Source organism: Leguminivora glycinivorella, chromosome 11 (genome assembly GCF_023078275.1).
Source record: "Leguminivora glycinivorella isolate SPB_JAAS2020 chromosome 11, LegGlyc_1.1, whole genome shotgun sequence".
In the NCBI taxonomy this organism is placed as follows: domain Eukaryota; kingdom Metazoa; phylum Arthropoda; class Insecta; order Lepidoptera; family Tortricidae; genus Leguminivora; species Leguminivora glycinivorella.
This window is the reverse complement of record NC_062981.1, coordinates 1422282-1441020: the sequence shown is the minus strand read 5'-3', so window position 1 is coordinate 1441020 and position 18739 is coordinate 1422282. Positions and strand designations below refer to the sequence as shown.

Sequence of the window (18739 nt, the reverse complement as noted above, 5' to 3'; positions counted from 1 at the left end):
GACGAGGATTGATATCGTAATGTTGATCTCCTTAAAATAGGTCAGAGGTTGGCAAAAATTTGAGAAGAAAAGCCAACTGCAGTAAAAATCACCAGTTGTTGAAAGAGCAAAGAATCACCATTGCTTTCAGTGATGATAAGAAAAAGATCTTGTGGCGTCTTTATTAACAATTTGAGGCGAAGCCGAAAATTGTTACCCACGCCACTCGACTTTTTTCACCTCTTTTAAACGCCGGTTGCACAAAATACTATTTTTGAATTTACCCAAGAAGAACGCTCTGGTTTGTCCGAGTGATCGACTCGCTAACAATATACAATCGATTCAAATAGCATCTATGCGTCTAGATGACGTCCGATAACGATACTGAATAATTAATCGACGACTTATACCCAGATAGTGAATGAGACGCTTTAAATATAAATGATTATTTACGACATGCCTATGTGTAATAAAATAAAATGTACGCGTAAGATGCTTTAGATCGACTTCGAAAGAATACTTTTGAAAATGTCCAAAGTGTATTTTGTACTTACTATTTGAGTTGGTTGATAAATAACATATGAATTACCAGATTCCCTGTCATACATTGATATTATAAGCTTGAATTACTCGACAGAGGGCGTTCCGCATACATTCCTATGTTGCCATAGCCAGTTGTTCTTAATATCTTCTAAACTAGAAGCATTCTACTATACATACATACTCTGTCAAACAAATCTGTCAGTAAATAAGAACAAAGAAAACTATAGGTATCCTTTTCTCTAATAGCACCCTAAAGAAAAGGATGCATATAGTTTTCTTTGTCCTTATTTACTGACAGACTTGTTTGACAGAGTATAAGTACCTGTAGATAAACAACAGGCTTCATAAATTATGATTTAATAATTTTTATAGTATGAAGTATTCCTAATTTAAGCGATTTTTAGTATTATTCTCTTAATGCAATGCACTTTACTGAATCACAAATGTACACAATTTACGACGGATATTTGATCTTAAGAAAAACACGAGATTTTAAAATAATTTTAATAAAAGGAAGTAGCAAATTAAGGAGCATTAAGGTCTCTTTAACAGAAAGTATTTCTGCCAGAAATCTAAATCTTTTCCGAATACCATAACGACGGTATTTGTACAAAAATGTTGCAAGTATGCTAATTTTATTAAGCCTTGCAAAAGAAGTTATAGGCAGTTAAGCAAAATATATAATATCCGCTATTTCTGATGCCATCACAGCCTCTACCATGCTTTTTAGACAAGAAAGAAAGAGGATTTTTTTTTGCGAGTGAATGTGGAAGGAATAAACGAGAGAGAGAAACCAAAGAAAAGATGGGTGGACTGTGTGAGAGATGATATGAAACAACAGCTAGTGGATGATGAGATGACGGGTGATAGAAAGTATACTTATTTTGGCCGAGTAACTTTTCATTTCCCCTCGACCGGTCTAACAAGCCTCTTGAGGGTAGATTTTGTATACAAAATTTCATATTTTTGAGTACTACTTTTTATTGTTTGTTTTGAAAGAACTCAATATTAAAAGATACACGTATTTTGGCATTTTTCCAAAAAACTGCTATTTTAATGCGAAAATCCCTTTTTATTACTACTTAGAGCAGAAAGAGCGTAAGTTACAAACGTCAAGAATCAACTAAATGACGTCACATGTGTTGTTTCATACACCTATGAAAACGACAAAATCATTCCTAAAAAAAGTTTTAACAGTCAGCTTAAACAGTCCGAGATTTCTGGCTGTCAAGTGTCACAGTCAAACTCAAGTGACATCCCAACCGGAACATTTTTTTGGTTATAGTGGCAGCTCTAAATCAGCTTTGTGATTTCTTTTCCCCTTTAAACTATTTTTATTTTAAGATTTTTAATGAAAATATGGAAAAAACATTAAAAAAATATATTTTTGTGATCTACGGGCGTATATTTCGAAATCGTTTCCGATTTAGGGACATTGAACGTTTTGAAACGTTGCCAATTATTTAAATACCTAAATATACAGACTATAGTACTCGACTACCCGTTTAGGAGCGCTGTTATCGTAATCCATACAATCGTAATCCGATTTATCCGTGACGTTCATGGCATCCCGTCGAGTAAAATATTTCATACACAAGGTAGACGCTCTAATATCAAACATCAACGTAAACGCTCTCACCCATCAAAACGAGACATTTAAATCAATCACAATTAATTCGCTCGGATTGATGACTGTAAACATATAAATCTTTCGCATCCGCCATTTTGTGAACAAATTAAAATGGCGTCGTAACGGCTACCGTATTTCACAACACCGTTCTTTTAACAAAACTTTTATCTTACACAAACTCGCTATTTAAAAATATACCTTATTCAAAATGGAAAAGATTATTATTTGGATTTGATGAAGAATTAAGATTTTTGTAAGTTGTATTTTACCTTCTTATGGTTTGGACCACGTCAGTCAGTCAATTTAACTTGTATCTCATCCTCAACTGGCTGTTTAGAAGACTACCTTATTACGAAAAAAGTAGTGTTGAAATTCGATGTCGATAAAGAAGTTAGATAGGATTTTTTGTGATATAAGATTTTCTTATCTTTAAGATCTTGATCGATGAGGTGATTCTGTTAATCCGTTTACGTAAAGTTAACGATCTAGTTACGAGGTCGATTGCGGTAGTTCTGCGATTCTTGGATTCCGAGAAAAATATAATGATACTATAAAGTTTGTTGAATTCTTGGTGGAGTAGTGAAAATTTTTTATTTTTTTTTATACTACGTCGGTGGCAAACAAATATACGGCCCGCCTGATGTAAAGCGGTCACCGTAATCTATGGACGCCTGCAACTCAAACAGTGTCACATGCGCGTTGCCACCCCATTAGAAACTTGTACATTCCCTTTTGCTGTGTTAAGTACACAGCAAAAAGGAGTGTATAAGTTCCAAGGAGGGTTCGGGTTGCCGACGACTCAAAGGACAATAAACGGAACAAGTTAGTTCCGTAAGTCCTCCCGTCATCAGCACACCGCACCCTCGTTGAGCTCTGGCAACCTTACTCACCGACAGGAACACAACACTATGAGTAGGGTCTAGTGCTATTTGGCTGCGGTCTTCTGTAAGGCGGAGGTATTACCCCAGTTGGGCTCTGCTCTAGATTCGAACGAGACGATATCCGCTGTGCTGTGCCCTACCACACAAAGCGGAATATCATTCGCTATGCCCTACCTCCTACTACTTAATTAAGTAAGTTTCGCAAATGGATACGACTGGTCAAATGTCAGATATGATCAATTAGGGGATCCTTGAATACATGTGGTAAACAATAAAGTTAGATACCGTCAATGTAAGACCAGGGTCTTTGCCAATAAGGCCGATAGTCCACTATCATATGTTTATCATATAAATATGATCATAGGTCTGTATGCCTCCCTTTTTCTCCAACGCGAAGAAAAAGGACGGCATGTTGCCTATGATCATATTCCTATGACAAAAATATTATTATGATAGTGGACTATCGGCCTACAGTAGAGCTATGAGTACCTAGTGCTTACCGACCTATGTAGCACTCACGTATTCAAATAGTCTATCAGAATCGTTGTCGTGGACTTTTAATTCTAGTTATAATATGACGAAAAAACAATTTCAATGTATTACTATAATATAGTAAATTTAATTTTATTTATACGGCTATTAATCGCCGTTCGTAATTTAATAGACTATCTAGACCTTACGAGTTTTTACAGGGTCATAAATGGTCCATTCAATGTAACTATCAACTTAGTCCGTCTCATAAGACGGACGGACTATAGTCCGTTGTTATAATTATTTGTGTAAGTACGGTTAAATACCTGTCAGCTTAGCCAAGGTGACAATCGTTGGCGATCAAAACGTAATCTAACTCTGTCGTGACACTACACAGAAGTAGGAAAGCTTAGCAAAGACTCCGTATAGACAATTAGACAGTTAAAGAAACAAAACATCCCTCAGAACCATCAAGAGAAATGTACGCTCGCCTATAATAGGCTACTCATTTTGTCAACTCTCGGCTAGATGGCGCTAATGTTAATATTTGACGATTTAAAAATATGTCAAGTTAAGAATATGGGCCAAATTCTCAAAACTGAGATTCAAAATTTTAAAGACTGTGTCGAGAGTTGGCAATCTATGCACTGTGAGACACATATTACTTTGACAGTACAAGTCGCGACACGTAAGTTTAGCGGTGACCGTTATTGCGCAGAAGTCAAAAACAGGTCTCTCAGGGGATTACAGGGGGCGAAGGGTATGCGTCCCCATGCGCAGCTATCCCGTCCACATTTCACTCAGCGCTAAAGTTACGTGCCGCCGCTTGTAACTCTCTATACTATAAGTATTATAGTAAGCGGTTGTGACACTTGTGACGTTGGCTAGGTAATGTATAGGCATTAGGGGCGACGACATTAGCCATGATTGATGGAGTATATCGTGGGACAGTATCACGACCATGCCAGGCTATTACTTAGCCAGCATTTAATAGTCTATTTATATGTATTTTATGGCGTGTCCATCCCGTATTGAAACAATATTATGGGCGTCCAATTCAATAATAGATTAGGTAAGTAGTAAAAAAGTACAATAGGTAATTGGGTTGGGATATTGAACAAATACCGCATACACGGCCAAATCCATTTTGAAAAGGAAAATGTAAATCTGTCTACGACGTTTTTTTAAGTACAAGGACTAATTTGATAAACATTTATTTTTATAAGTAATTATTATTTTTAAATTTTAATAATTGTGTTTGAGTTATATTTTTATATTATTTTCCGTTATATCTACTCTCAGATAAATCCAATATTTTGTTGAAGCGAGACGCGAGAAGTGTCAGCCTTCTACCTAAACGGGCCACATTTCACTACAATATGTGACTAGCATCTATTGGCGTCCCCCTTTTAGAGTTAAAGTTGATTCGTCCACAACGAAACAGCGACAAACCTAACTACATATAATGGTCACATTAAGTATCTAATATACTACACGATAAAATCGATTTCAACAACAAAACATGAAATATCGATGCATTAATTACATTTTATTTATTAAAGGTTCCATCCACAGATAACCGCCGTAAGCTAGAGCATGGAATACGAGAAGGAATTTAGCCGGCCGCTATAAGCTACGATGCACCGGTGTCTCTTAAAGATTGAATAAAACCATAACATAATCTTAACATCATATTTAAAAAATCGCTTACTTTTTGAATACAACAACAATAGTGGGAAGTCCGTTACATATTAAAGTTTAAGCACTGAAACGACTGGAACCAGGCCCCGTAGCCGAATGGCATATCTACGACGCGAAACGGAAACGAAACGCCGCGAAAGGTAGTCTGGCTCTGTCGCGCCAATACGCAAGAGCGATAGAGATAGATATCTACGAGCGTTTCGTTTCGTGAGCGTTTCGTGAGCGTTTGGGTCATTCGGCTACGCGTCCTGCTTTCTTTTCTAAAATACTGAAAATAACGCTACAACAGAGAAATGCTGAGAGACATAAGTAATTAATTTTAAAATACTGCGAGTGTGAGGGTAACAAGATTACCTTACACGTCAAATAATGAGTTAGTCAGTAACTTTTTAAGTCGAATTTAAAAACGTGAGACAAGCATGATACTGTAGATTAAAACCAAAGAAACAACACACTCATTTTAGTGCATATCTTTAAGCATAACTTTTAACACTATTAAATACGTATACGGGTTCTTGTGATAAGCCATCCATGGCACAGACACTGGTCGCACATAAATTACATATCAGCAGCACCTTAACTCAAAGCCATAAAGCCTCAATTGCCTTAGTGTTGAGAATCAATTTCGCAAACCATCAATTTGTTCGCTACAGGGTGCCAATTCCATATTGGATGGCTACTGCAGTAATGTTGCAGCACTTGCAGCTGTCTTGGTGAAATACGTAGGAATATTAGATAAGTAAAAAGGGTGTTAAAGTTGGTAAGAAGTGCAAAATATGTTGAAGTTATGTCTTTATTCGAAAACTGAATCCGAAGTTATTTCATTACATAGTAGGATTAGTAGGTATTAGGGAAATTTAGGAAGGAATCGCTTATAACGGTTGAGAGTCATTATGCACTATAGTACTTTTTTACCTTTTCCGAGTCAGCTGGTCAAATCCCTTATATTACTCTGTACCCTGAATGACTGAGCACTATTATTCAAGTATTCGCTAACAAATTACTAGTGTCTACTTAAGAATTCTACGACGAGAGATCGTCACCGCGTTGTAGGAATCGTACCTACCTTTACAGCGCCATCTATCGCACTAGCACTAGCACGCGGCTCATGAGCCGTTTTACACTTTCACTACCATATCAATGACTGACTGATTTCAAATTACTTGCGCTACTTAAGGATCGTACGTCGGCACATCGTTAGCGCGTTCTAGAAATCGCGCCGATCTGTACAGCGCCATCTCTCGACTCACCTCGTCAACGACATCGCAATGCGTGGGCTGCGCGCGCAGGAGGCTCGCGAGCCGCGCCGCGTCGCCGCGCGCCGCTACCTCGAGCACCGCCGACATGCGCTCACACCATCACTGGAAAAGAAAAAAAAAAAATATTGTTTATGGTGGTTAATCTACTTACAAAAACTTATAATAAGAGTATAATCGGCAAATAAAAAGGTTTTCCTCTCGCCGAAAATTAAATTTTTTTTGACATGCCTTTTTAATGACAAATAGCGTTTGCCAGAGTATAATAAAAACGAATATGGTAACACTACTTAATATCGAGCACAATAGCGCAGCGTATCCAAGCCAAGCCCAATGTCTCAGGCAAAGGTTTAACCGATTCCATACTTATGACCATACCACACTGACATGACATACCACATGAAATAAGGTAGGTAATAAGCTTAGGTAACCAAATAAATCACAAACATAACTTGACAATTTTGATTACTTTTCCAGTCACGAACGAGCAGGTACTTAAACATGACATGAGCTTGAGTTATGCAGCTACCGTGCTATAGACGTGTGCCTACTACAACTTACATAATTTTGGAATGTTGATCTGTTTGAACAGTTAAGCTGCAGTAGGCTCGGAGGTTAGAACTTAGAAGTCTTGAATTATATGGTATAAAAGTTTGTAGGAGTGCGTTCAAAAGTTTATTTATGCTACATATTTTGTTAGCTATCTGAGAAGAAGCAATTGGCTTTTTCTGAAAAAGAAACATTGAACGAGTCTAAAAAATACTTTAATACGGAAATTATCTAAAATTTTATGTTAAAATATAAAAATATTATCTAAAAATGCGGGATTTTTATTTTAAAGAAATTAGTCGATACATTTCTTGTTGAAACACAATAATAAATCAATAACGGGATTTCGACGGTCGAACTCAGACAGGGCGAGAACTACACGAAACTACTGAGCTTTAAATACTCAAGAATTATTAAGAAGGATTTGATTACGTCGTTTCTCTTCTAAGCATGTAGAGGAAAATGTAAGGTATCGTAAAAATGGCTGTAGTTTTTCTCCGTATATGCCTTTAAGAGACGTGTGTTACAGATAAGTTAATTCTAAATTACTTGAGTGTTTTAGATTACTTGAAACTACTTGAGACCTATTAAGTTAGCAGCGGTACTTAATTCTGAAACAGGTATCGTTTCTTCACCTGTCAGTTCTTAAAGGCTCCTTTTATTCTGGAAAAGCTGACAAGAAAGTTGCTTTTAATTCTATATCGGTAAATAAAGTAATTTCATGCAATGACTGTGCGGCGTTGAATTTTAATGTTTCATTAGAGGTAGTTTATGGTATTGGTGGTCAATATACGAGTATTATGTTTCACTTGATAGCAAAGTTTGTTTCACAATCGTGCCTCAAAACGCTGAAGATTCCACTTGTCGAAAATATGTGTGAAGTATGATAATGATAAAATTGACAAAGATCCTATACCGAGTTTATATGCCAGATGACAACTTCTTGCGCTAAGCCTAATGATAAACCTACGACAATGAAAAGCTTTGTCTTTTTATCACTCTTCTTACTCAGAATGGAAACGATTGGCATCGTGGCTACGCCAGTACTATGAAATCTCGAGAGTAGATATATTATGGTCGACTTTCATAAAACATGTTCTAGCAGAAAAAACGTAACCTACGGGCAGGACTGGCAGCTATGCCTCAATGAGATCGTTAGAATTCCGATCAGATTGACTGTCAATCTACAAGAAACGGGAGTGTTCTGCAAAAATATCTCTTGTAACTTAAAAAACACGGAAACAGTTATCTATAGTTAAATTAAATTTTAATTTTATAATTTTTCTACCGTTAAGAGTGGTGGAAAATATACTCGTATTCACTATTCATTGCTTCTTTTGTACAATGATTCTGACAGTAATGGAACGGTTGAGCTGCCAAAGTTTACTACGGTTTATAAAGTTTGGAATTTTGGAGTTAGAAGATTGGATCTAATATGAAAACTCATAGACAGCTTTAGAGCGTTTTCACATTATCCGATCTGATATCGGAAGTAGGAAAGATGTCAAAGGCCAATGATAAAGATGGCACTTTTACATCAGATATTGGTCCTATATCCGATATCGAATCAGATAAAAATTTATAGGTTTCGGCTGGGCACTATTTTACGTAAAATTCAAATATTTTTGGAGAGATACGTATACGTAGTGTCCGATCTGCTTGTGACTCGGATAAACTCTATTAGGAATAATAGGAATATTAATTGCTGTAAAGTCTTAAGTCAGGCTTCACTTACTCAACTTTTGACTTCCGTAAAACTGTTATTAAATCGTCGCCAAGTAACACGCCACTATACACAAGCGATATTCAATAACTCTGCATTCCTGCATGTCCGCAAACCGCAAAGTTCAAACAAACTGCTCTCACGTCTCCAACTTGCCATGAATACCTCATCATCATTAAAAAAACAAAACAAAATACTACTCATAACCAATCAATCAACCGTCAACCTTAAAATATAAACTTACAGTTCATTTTCAAATGAAGATATTGGCAAGTTATTTCATTATGATTTCGAACACTCGACGCCATTTTGTTTTTAAAAAGAATCAACTGTAACAGTCAAAGTTGCATTTTGAATTTAAACTCCATAGGTTTAGAACTGATTTTAGTTCAACTTTGGTAGATCTGTCAGTTGCCAGGACGTTTGGGGACAGTCAAGGTAAATATAGATGCGGACAAAGTGTCAAAATTATGTATACCCGACTTTATTACTTGTACGTTAAGATTGTGGATACATATTTTTCGCACTTTGTCCGCATTCATATTTAATTCCTTTGACTTTACATGTTATGACTTTCAAATTATAGGTTTTCGCGAATACTGCGAGTAATAGAGGTTATGTGAATTAGTGTCATAATGTAATATCGTGTACTCGGAGGAAATATAGACTGGAGTAGCCTTCATGTTCCGTCTACGTACAAATAATTCTGCCAAGATTCGCGGAAGGTGAGGAAATAACACATGTAAAGGAGTACTCACAAATGCAAAAAATATTATTGTCAATACACACGCACATTATGATAAAAAAATAACACATGCTCATTATGATGCACACAGACATATCACACATGGAAATACTTCGTAGAAACACAGTGTATACGGACACTAAATGCGCACGTGTGTGTCTCAAACTATAGGGATGAGGCAGGCATCGATAACTGAAGTCGATAATAATTAATGAAGCAAATTATAATTTTAATGATGTCGTTGTTTTTTCTAGATCTGTTTAATGTTTGGCACTATTATAATCATATTAAAATTCACTAATGACAATCCTGGGTAGTAGGTATCACGCGGGTGGACTAGCGATGGATAATAGGATTAGTAGGTAAAGAAATATTTGACATTTTGACAAAACATTAATTTATTTTTCCAGACTAACTAATCAACAACGTTTACTGCGGTTGGTGGTACTAAATCATTATAGACAAACTTGGTTAAATAAATAAACTAGAAATGGTTTAGTCTTCATTAACTGTTTTCAATACTGGTTCAAAGTGTAAAGTTTATTAAGTACATGTAATAAAACTCAAATCATTCTCTTTCGGAAAATTGCAAATATATTTCAGATGAATTGTGTGATCAAGGTTTGCAAATCATACTTTTTTATCGATAGTTAGTATTTCATCGACCATGCCCACATCTCTACGACGAAGTCTCGGTCAAATGATTTTTCTAATTTTCAATTTTATTATCCTTGTCATTGAACTACTATGTACTACGTACTAGAAATGACAACTCGAACATATTCTGTGCGCCGACCGGCAGCGGCGGCATCGCGAGGCGCATGCGCGTGAAGCGAACCGTGTCATAGAGTAAGACTTGACCACATAGACGCGACACTTTTAGTGTAGACCTTTGTTTTATACTTTGTGTGTGAAATACTAAGTAAGTAGTTTACTTTTAGCACTATTATACATTGTGTTATATTTAATTTCTACTCAGTGAAATAAACATACGTAATTAGTTTTTCATAAATTTTAATTTCCCTTGAATAACATTAGTTTTGTAAGTTTCTGTCGCTCAGAATAATAATCGCGCCATTCACCTTGTTTTACCTTCCTTAAACACCGGTTGCATTAAATACTATTTCAGTTTTGGGTTCACTATTTTTCGTCAATAATGAGAATTCAGAAATAATTCAAAATCATGCTTATTGTATAATATTATCGACTAAAATTCGTATTAGAACCGTGTAATATTCAAAACTATAAATTGAAATAAATATTTTTAAATTATATATTGAAAACAGAATATGATCACAATTATTATACCTTATTACCTACATGTCATGTCTGCGCGATTCATCTATGATTCCAGTTGTCAAAATGGCGGCCATAGCTTCGCGTTTAAGGAGCCCGTCCCTTCATTATAATAATTACTTAAATTAAGTTAGATCAAAATAGCTTGTCTACTAACCGATGAAATGTGACACCGTCACTTTTATTAGATTTTCTCGTATGGCTTGAACAGTATCTTATAGCACAGGAAGGCATTTTTTCATTTTATTTGTGTGCAGTCAGAGACAACCTCCTCCCACCACGCGCAAAGACTGACTGAGGCAACATAAGTCCACTGGACTTATGTTCGTGGCGCAAACTTTTTGTTCGCCGTGTCCTCTCTAGTACATTATACCTCAATGATCCTTGTCAATATTATTATAATATATGCTCTATTCTAATTGAAATTAGGTTAATTCTTACAAAATATATAAATGAAGTCTCGTGGGGAGTGCGTCTTTTTATGAATAAATTGATATATAAATATCGACCCTATTGTAAACCACATTAGGTAACTTCTTAAACAGCAAAAAATCGAAGTCTCATGGGGAGTGTTCGTGACGTAATTTCTACCCACCAACAAATTTCAAATCGATTGCATTCGATCACATAAATCGATATTCGATGACGTATGACAAAAATATTATCATTTAGATAATAAAAACAGTAATATAACAATATTAAAACTACTTACAAATGGAATATTATGCCATCTTTTTGCAAACTTGAGGTATTTGAGCGCTTATTACAAGTGTTCACAGCACAAGCGGGCATTTTTAATTACCAGTGATATGTGTCGTGGCGATTCTGTGAATGAGCATGAATCGATTGTGAAATTGTATTTACGTGACTTTATGAACATTTGTTCAAGTTTTTTGGCAGAGGGGTAAGTAACTGAAAGGCTACTCCAGTCTATATTTCCTCCGAGATCGTGTAGTTATGCAGAATGTAGCCTGTATTTTGTTACTGTTGATGTTTTTATTGTGCATTTAGCTTCCTAAGTAGTCTTAAAAGACATAAGATAGATAGATAGATAGATAGATAGAATACTCTTTATTGGCACACCTCAGCAATAAGCATAAGTTATGTTTAAAAGTCTTAATAATGATGTACCTACATATTAGCAACTGAATGCACTGATAGTTTGCTTTTGTTAAAAACATACTTATATCTTTTTACTGCTAGTGGAGTTGGTTTATACAAAAAATTAAGTTCCCATTGCGTATTTACATCACGATAAATTATATACACGTAACACGCTATCATTTATATGTAAATAAAACGTAAAATAACAACAACTCAATCATAATTCATATCAATGCAAAAAGAAAAGAAACAAAAGCACATCAAAGCTTCGCATTAAAACAAAAAAAGGTGTGAATCGATGTTTTTAATAATAATAAGTATAGGGTTGTTACAATGAAGTACTAAAGCCGTTCAGTTTAGGTTGAGAGACAGGGACGGAGCTATATAACAGGTATAGCTGTATCCCTTTCTCTCGCGGCTTACCCTCATCTTCATGGTGTCCAGAAATTAATAATGAACGTAGCGAGCAAACTCACGTTTTTATGCGTTTATGGTCTGTGGATAATTGGAAGTAATGAGAAACGCACGATTGACTCGCGCGATAGGCGCACACTTTTTACGCACGGAGTAAAAAGAGGAGAGTTAAAAGTTGCGTAGTTTTTTTTTGCTTGTGACTTGAAATTGGGTCGCTTTAAATGATAAATCCATTCTGATATACTAACTGGGACATTTTGGGAAACCTAGTGGATCTTGCTCAGCATCATGGACTCTATCAGCCTACCAATTTTTATCAAAATCGGAGACGTGATCCAAATGTACAAACTTTTCGGGAACTGCTGATTTGGTTTAGTGGGTCCTTTGGGGCCTTTCTACAGTCTCGAGCCCCACATAACCGACCGGGTTGCACATCATCTCAAACCCGGCGGTATGCATAAACAAACGTATTCCCCATGACATGAAAAGACATGAAAAGAGGTAGGTAGGTAGGTAGGTACCTCAGACTTAATTATATCGTCAACCAGAAAAGTACGTCTTTACTGCTACAAAATAAATGATTATTTATATCTATTTACAGTAATCCTAAATTACAAATACGTTAAAATAACATTAAAATGCGATAAAAAACTCGTCCACGCTCGTGCTTCGAAAGTCCATAACCCAATACGGAACTAACATACATTAATCTTATTTTATTCCTAACTTGGCATATGCTAATGCAGTTATTTAACATAAATATTTTGTAGATATGTTCAATTATAGGTTCTAGAACCAATAAATAGTAGTGAGCAAAGACATATATAACTCCGTATAGATAAAATATAACTAATAAAGTCTAAGAAAAAAATAGTACCTCAGAACCATCTTATAATGATAGAATTTTGGTTGACCTTTTGTTTGACTCTCAGCTAGATGGCGCGCTTGTCAAATTTAAGACATATTTTAGTTACGAATTTGGAACAAATAAATTGTCAAAACTCAGGTTCAAAAGTATTAATCCTGTGTTGAGAGCACACCTCGGACAATGGCGATCAAATATAAGAAAGAGGTGCGTTCCTACGCACACAGACACAGTCTAGACTTGTGTAAGTGAACGCGTACTTACCATGCTCGTATGAGTGAGAGATGACAGGTCGACTGGTCGCATTTTTGACAGATAACTGAGAGGTAACCGAGAGCACTGGGCGGCACATTCAGCCGCATAGACTAATCTCTCTAGTACTCATTATTATACTATACTGTGGTTGAGAGATTAGCCTATTGCACTGTGACTACCTACACGTTTTACTTTGACAGTCTCTATAATAGTCGACTTCTTTGGTAGTGGGTTCACAGTCGGATATTTGGATAATCTAATCGTTGTTATTTATTGGAAAAGAAAACGGCAGCCATGTCGATTGATAATTAGTTAGCTAATTTTAAAATATCGGTTCTTTGACCAAAATGACTTGAATGACCCGTTTTTTTTTTCGATTTTTAATAATACATATATTAAGATCTGTATGATACGGACCATGCTGTCAATTTCAGCAATCTTTTTACATGCTTTGCCTTTTACACTTATTTTTAATTTAATTTATTGGGCTGTATTTTAGAATATCTTACAAATGTTTAGTGAAAATTCGGTGCTGTCACAATCACAACCGAAATATAAATTTTCTATTTTTTATTCAATTATATAATTGTTATCTAAATAACTGTTGTTTATATTTTATTTAATTATATGTTACGTGTGTATCACAATACTGCATTATTTATAGTCTAAGTTTCGAGGTCTGGAACTAGTGGCCCTAAACGTCTAAAAAGAAAAATACATTTAAGTAACAAGTTTCAAGGATGTTTTTTTTATAGGATTTACAATCTTCGTACTAAGAATCGTTCCTTCATTTTTAGCGCCACCTATTAAATACTACACTGATGAATTGATGATGCCTACAATTTTTTTTTTAATGTGTTTTAACGTGATATCATGATATTAAAATAAAGAGTCATGTCATTTTTTCTTTTAAAAAATAAAAACACGCAGAAATATTCGGGGAAAATATGATTTTGGCCGCTTCCAGGCTGCGAAACAGCGCCATCTAGTTTTAAGCCTAAAAGACCCATACATTTAAGGGTACGCTTTTTTGTTAGGGCTTTGACCCGTATTATATGGTCCTTGCAAGTAGTAAGCTTTTTTCACGTTACGTGGAGCAAGGAGCAAACTTGTCAATATTATCAGCAATTTATGTCCTTTTTTACGGAAGATAACGTTAAACATACAGTATATATTTATGTTTTTAAAATATGCACCAACAAAATACCACAATCGAAACATAATACTCTGGAAACTGAATGAATGGCAAACTAATAATATGCGTAAAACATCGATCGTCTTCGATACGAATCGCATTTATAATATTTATATCGCATCATTTGTACGCCAGATATGTAAATTAGCTAGAAAAAGCTTCTACCGTATAAACGTTTACATAATATAATAATATGATATTATTATATCTACGAGAATATACGGACCAGACATAATGGATGATATTATTACATCTATGCGGAACATAATGTATGATTTTGTACGACATAACAATATATTATATTTGCTAGAAATAGCTCCTGCCGTATTTATTATAAATGTTTTATATAATTATGAAGACCAGATCTGATATAGTGTATTATGTAAATATATAATAAGAAGTAAGTAAATATTATTTATTGAACCAACACATTCAAAAATAACACATTCGCTACAAATACAACACAAGCCCAACCCAATATACTTACTGTACGAGTACATTGTACAACCTTTAATACTGACCACCCAGCAATAGCTACAGTTTACCTTATCCGTTCCCACGAGCACAATGGAAGCCAAATTCACATCACCTTACAATATTGTATTTTACGCGACTGGCCGCAGTAATCAGCAGCAGCGGCTGGTCCATACAAGCTGATTCCCACCGGCTTGCCTAAAATTGATTACTAGTAAAATACCTAATGTTAAGGTAGGTTTATTTTGTTTGCTCAGTGTTGCCTAGCAGAAATGTTCACCAGCCGCCACTGGTAATCAGTAGGTACATATATTTGTTTGTATTGTAATAACCTACTCATTGAATATTCGATCGAATCTGATCTTGGTTAGCTTATGTATGCCAATCAGGTAATACAGACAGAGGCGACAGTGATTTTACAATGGTCTTAGTGGGGATGTATCGCGTATGACAGGTCTTAATAACCTACAGAGTTACAGACTACAAGTGTCTATCTGCACTTATTAGCTTATTACATATTATTGAATTTTGCTATTTAAGGTAACCCTTAATTGAGCGTAGGGAGTTATTTTCTCATGATTCTCGTCATATTTTGCACTTTATCTATCTTTGACAGGTAAATTGACTATATTTGGACAATAAGTAGCATGCTCAAGGGTTAGCAAAAATTATTATGCTAAATATCCCTTTCTTAGCTTTACCAAAAATGCCTCACACATTCGTTATGAATCTAACAGAAAATGAACTTTATTTGTATTTTGACTAATATTTAAGTCATAAGCAAATACTTTAGTTACTTACCTACATTTATTAAGTTTCCCACCGACCCAATGCAATCCAAATTCACATCACCTTACAACATTGTACTTTACTCGACTGGTCGCACTATACTGATTCTATTGTAGTTACTATTCGGCCGAATCTGATCTTGGTTGGATTTACTATGTCAATCAGGGAGGGCTTGGTGGATAGGCGATAGCGATTTCTTAAGCGATAGCGAGAGAGGAGTGTGCGCGTTTATGTCTTTTACTCGCAAAGACTAGGTATGTCGGGCGGGATCGCTTTCTTTCCCATAAAGTTATTGTTCAGAATTTCGTTAGTCACAAGTTATTCATATATCTTGTGGTCATAACCATCACTAGTCATAATGTTTGTTACGAATAACGCTTTATGGTTCTAACATTAACAACCCATCACATTGGATGATTTGGATGCCATAACCTTGAAAGTAATAAAGTAGATGTGTATAAAAACGTTATGGATAGTAAAAATCGGACCTCAAAAAATATGGGAACCAATAGAGACCCATGTCTGGAGCATATGAAGTTATATAAATTCAGATTTAGCGGGATTTTATATTATTTGAGAACCATACAGCTTTGAACTGGCTTTAATAAATAGTATGTTCTCGAAAGTTGCTCATTGGTGCTTGTGAAATGGAGAAAAAATACCAATTTATAAGATGATGAACTTTTTGGCATTCTTTTTTGTTAATTAAATAGAAAATTTCGTCATATCAGAAACTTTCCAACAGCACATCAGAACCCAAGTCTTCCATATATTCTGATTTAGTCACCTTGTGGTTAAAATCAACACCCTAATTTTGTTAAAAAATGATTGATCAGTTAATTGTCTACGTAGAGACAAAGTCTGAGCAAGTTTTATTTATTCCCTACCGCTATCCGCTCCGCTTATCAACACGAGCACAACTCAAAGCAATAATTCTTAACAATAAGGAATTATTTCGGTCCAATGCACACGCCCTGCCCTTCCGACAACATACAACCGATTTACATACATACATACATACATACATACATACATACATACATACTCGTATGTCGGTACAGTCAATATAATTTGCATACGTTGGTATTAAGCAGCTATTCTTATATATATTCTTAGATAAGTGTATCAGAACGTGAATGTCACGTAAATGTCAGTTGCCTGGGAATACGGAATTAGGTTCTGATTTCATCGATTTGTTAGTAAGTAATTAGTTCATGTTTCGTTTTCTTTGATTAGAGATTAGATACATAATTAGTCATGTTTGGTAGAGTGTGAATCAATTCCAAACGTAAACATGAGTATTTATTACGTATCAATTAAAATCATTTGCTGTTACTACCATGTAGGTACATTGTACATTTATGTACATGATACAATTAAAAGTTTGTTGTTTTTGCAACACAAGCCTTCTTGAGCTTACCGTGGGCCTCAGTCAATCTGTGTAAGAATGTCTTATAATATTTATTTATTTTTTATTTATTTATTTATTTTCTTTACGTAGCTAGTGTGTCAGCTACTCGACTATCGCGTTTTTTATTTAAATAAATAATAAATAAATATTGGGGACACCTTACACAGATCAACTTAGCCCCAAACTAAGCAAAGCTTGTACTATGGGTGCTAAGCGACGATATACATACTTAAATAGATAAATACATACTTATATACATAGAAAACATCCATGACTTAGGAACAAATATCTGGCTCATCACACAAATAAATGCCCTTACCGGGATTCGAACCCAGGACCGCGGCTTAGCAGGCAGGGTCACTACCGACTGAGCCAGACCGGTCGTCATTTGGAAAAGTATTTTACAATATTTTAAATTAAAACACCTATTATGTAACATGGGTCTATATTAATTCGCATAACTGAATACTCCTAATATGAATTGGCATACCGTATATTACGCATAACGTTTAATACGCATATCATTATTTCGCATAACAGATTACGTATAATGCTAATGCGCATAATGTAAATTGGTATAACGATGAATTGGTATAGGTATAATAAGCATAACTTTGTTTCGTAGAATTATTAAATGGCATACAAGAAAATTATATTTTCTCCACACTAACGGGTAAAGGCTTACTTTGCTGGTCGAAAACAAATATCAAATTTGCATTTTAGCCACAAGAGTGCAAAGTAATTTCATAAAAAATTTAACTTGATATCTTAAGCTAGTTGTTTAGTATACAACCTTTTTATTTATATCGCTGTACTACCTCATTGGATTTAGTGAGGCTACTGACCTGTTAACTTACCCCTGTGACCAAATATTAAAATTTCGAGTCCTCGATTTCGTCGCTCGAAAATCTGAACGATGAAATAATATTATTTAAATACTATCCATTTTCAATTTCTTTAGTAAGGTACAGCGGGGCAAATCTAGACTGGGAGGCAATTGTAACTAATTCATTTTTTCCATTATTCCATTATTACATCTATCCACTGAACACGCCTACCATATATAACCGGTGGACACTCTATTTAATAATGCAAACATTGTAAAACATGGGAGAAATGGACCAGTTACATCTGCCTCCCACTCGAGATTTGCCCCGCTGTACCTTACTTGCCCTTATTTTTTTTCATGCTTAGTAAGCGAGACAGTATAAAATTAAACACTTAAAATCGAGCGCTCGAAATTGGAAAATCAGCCCCTGATTGATCTAATCGCTTGCTCCATACAGTTAGTAAGTATGGCAATTCATTTTAAGATAATTAAAGTTATACGTAATAGTAGTATGCAAATTTCAATTATGCAGATTCATTGTTATGCGAAATAAAAATTATGCATTTTTAATATTATGCTTATTTAATGTTATGAACAATTATGTTATGCCAAATCTGTTATGCGAATTC

General features: G+C 35.1%; 1 protein-coding gene across 2 annotated transcripts in view; it reads right to left on the bottom strand.

Annotated features, from left to right (window-relative positions):
• LOC125231252 (ankyrin repeat domain-containing protein 6) overlaps positions 1–15913 on the bottom strand; it is a 44160-nt gene extending 28247 nt beyond the window's left edge. Inside the window, exons 1-2 of one of the 2 annotated variants that reach the window (XM_048136642.1) lie at positions 15883–15913; positions 6456–6566 (exon numbers count right to left, since the gene is read on the bottom strand). In XM_048136642.1, coding sequence (XP_047992599.1) covers positions 6456–6551 — 96 coding nt within the window. In that variant the 5' untranslated portion in view covers positions 6552–6566; positions 15883–15913. Of the gene's footprint in view, positions 1–6455; positions 6578–15882 lie in introns of those variants that run through there. The other variant, XM_048136643.1, reaches the window with a different exon arrangement.
• Between the last annotated feature and the right edge of the window lie 2826 nt (positions 15914–18739).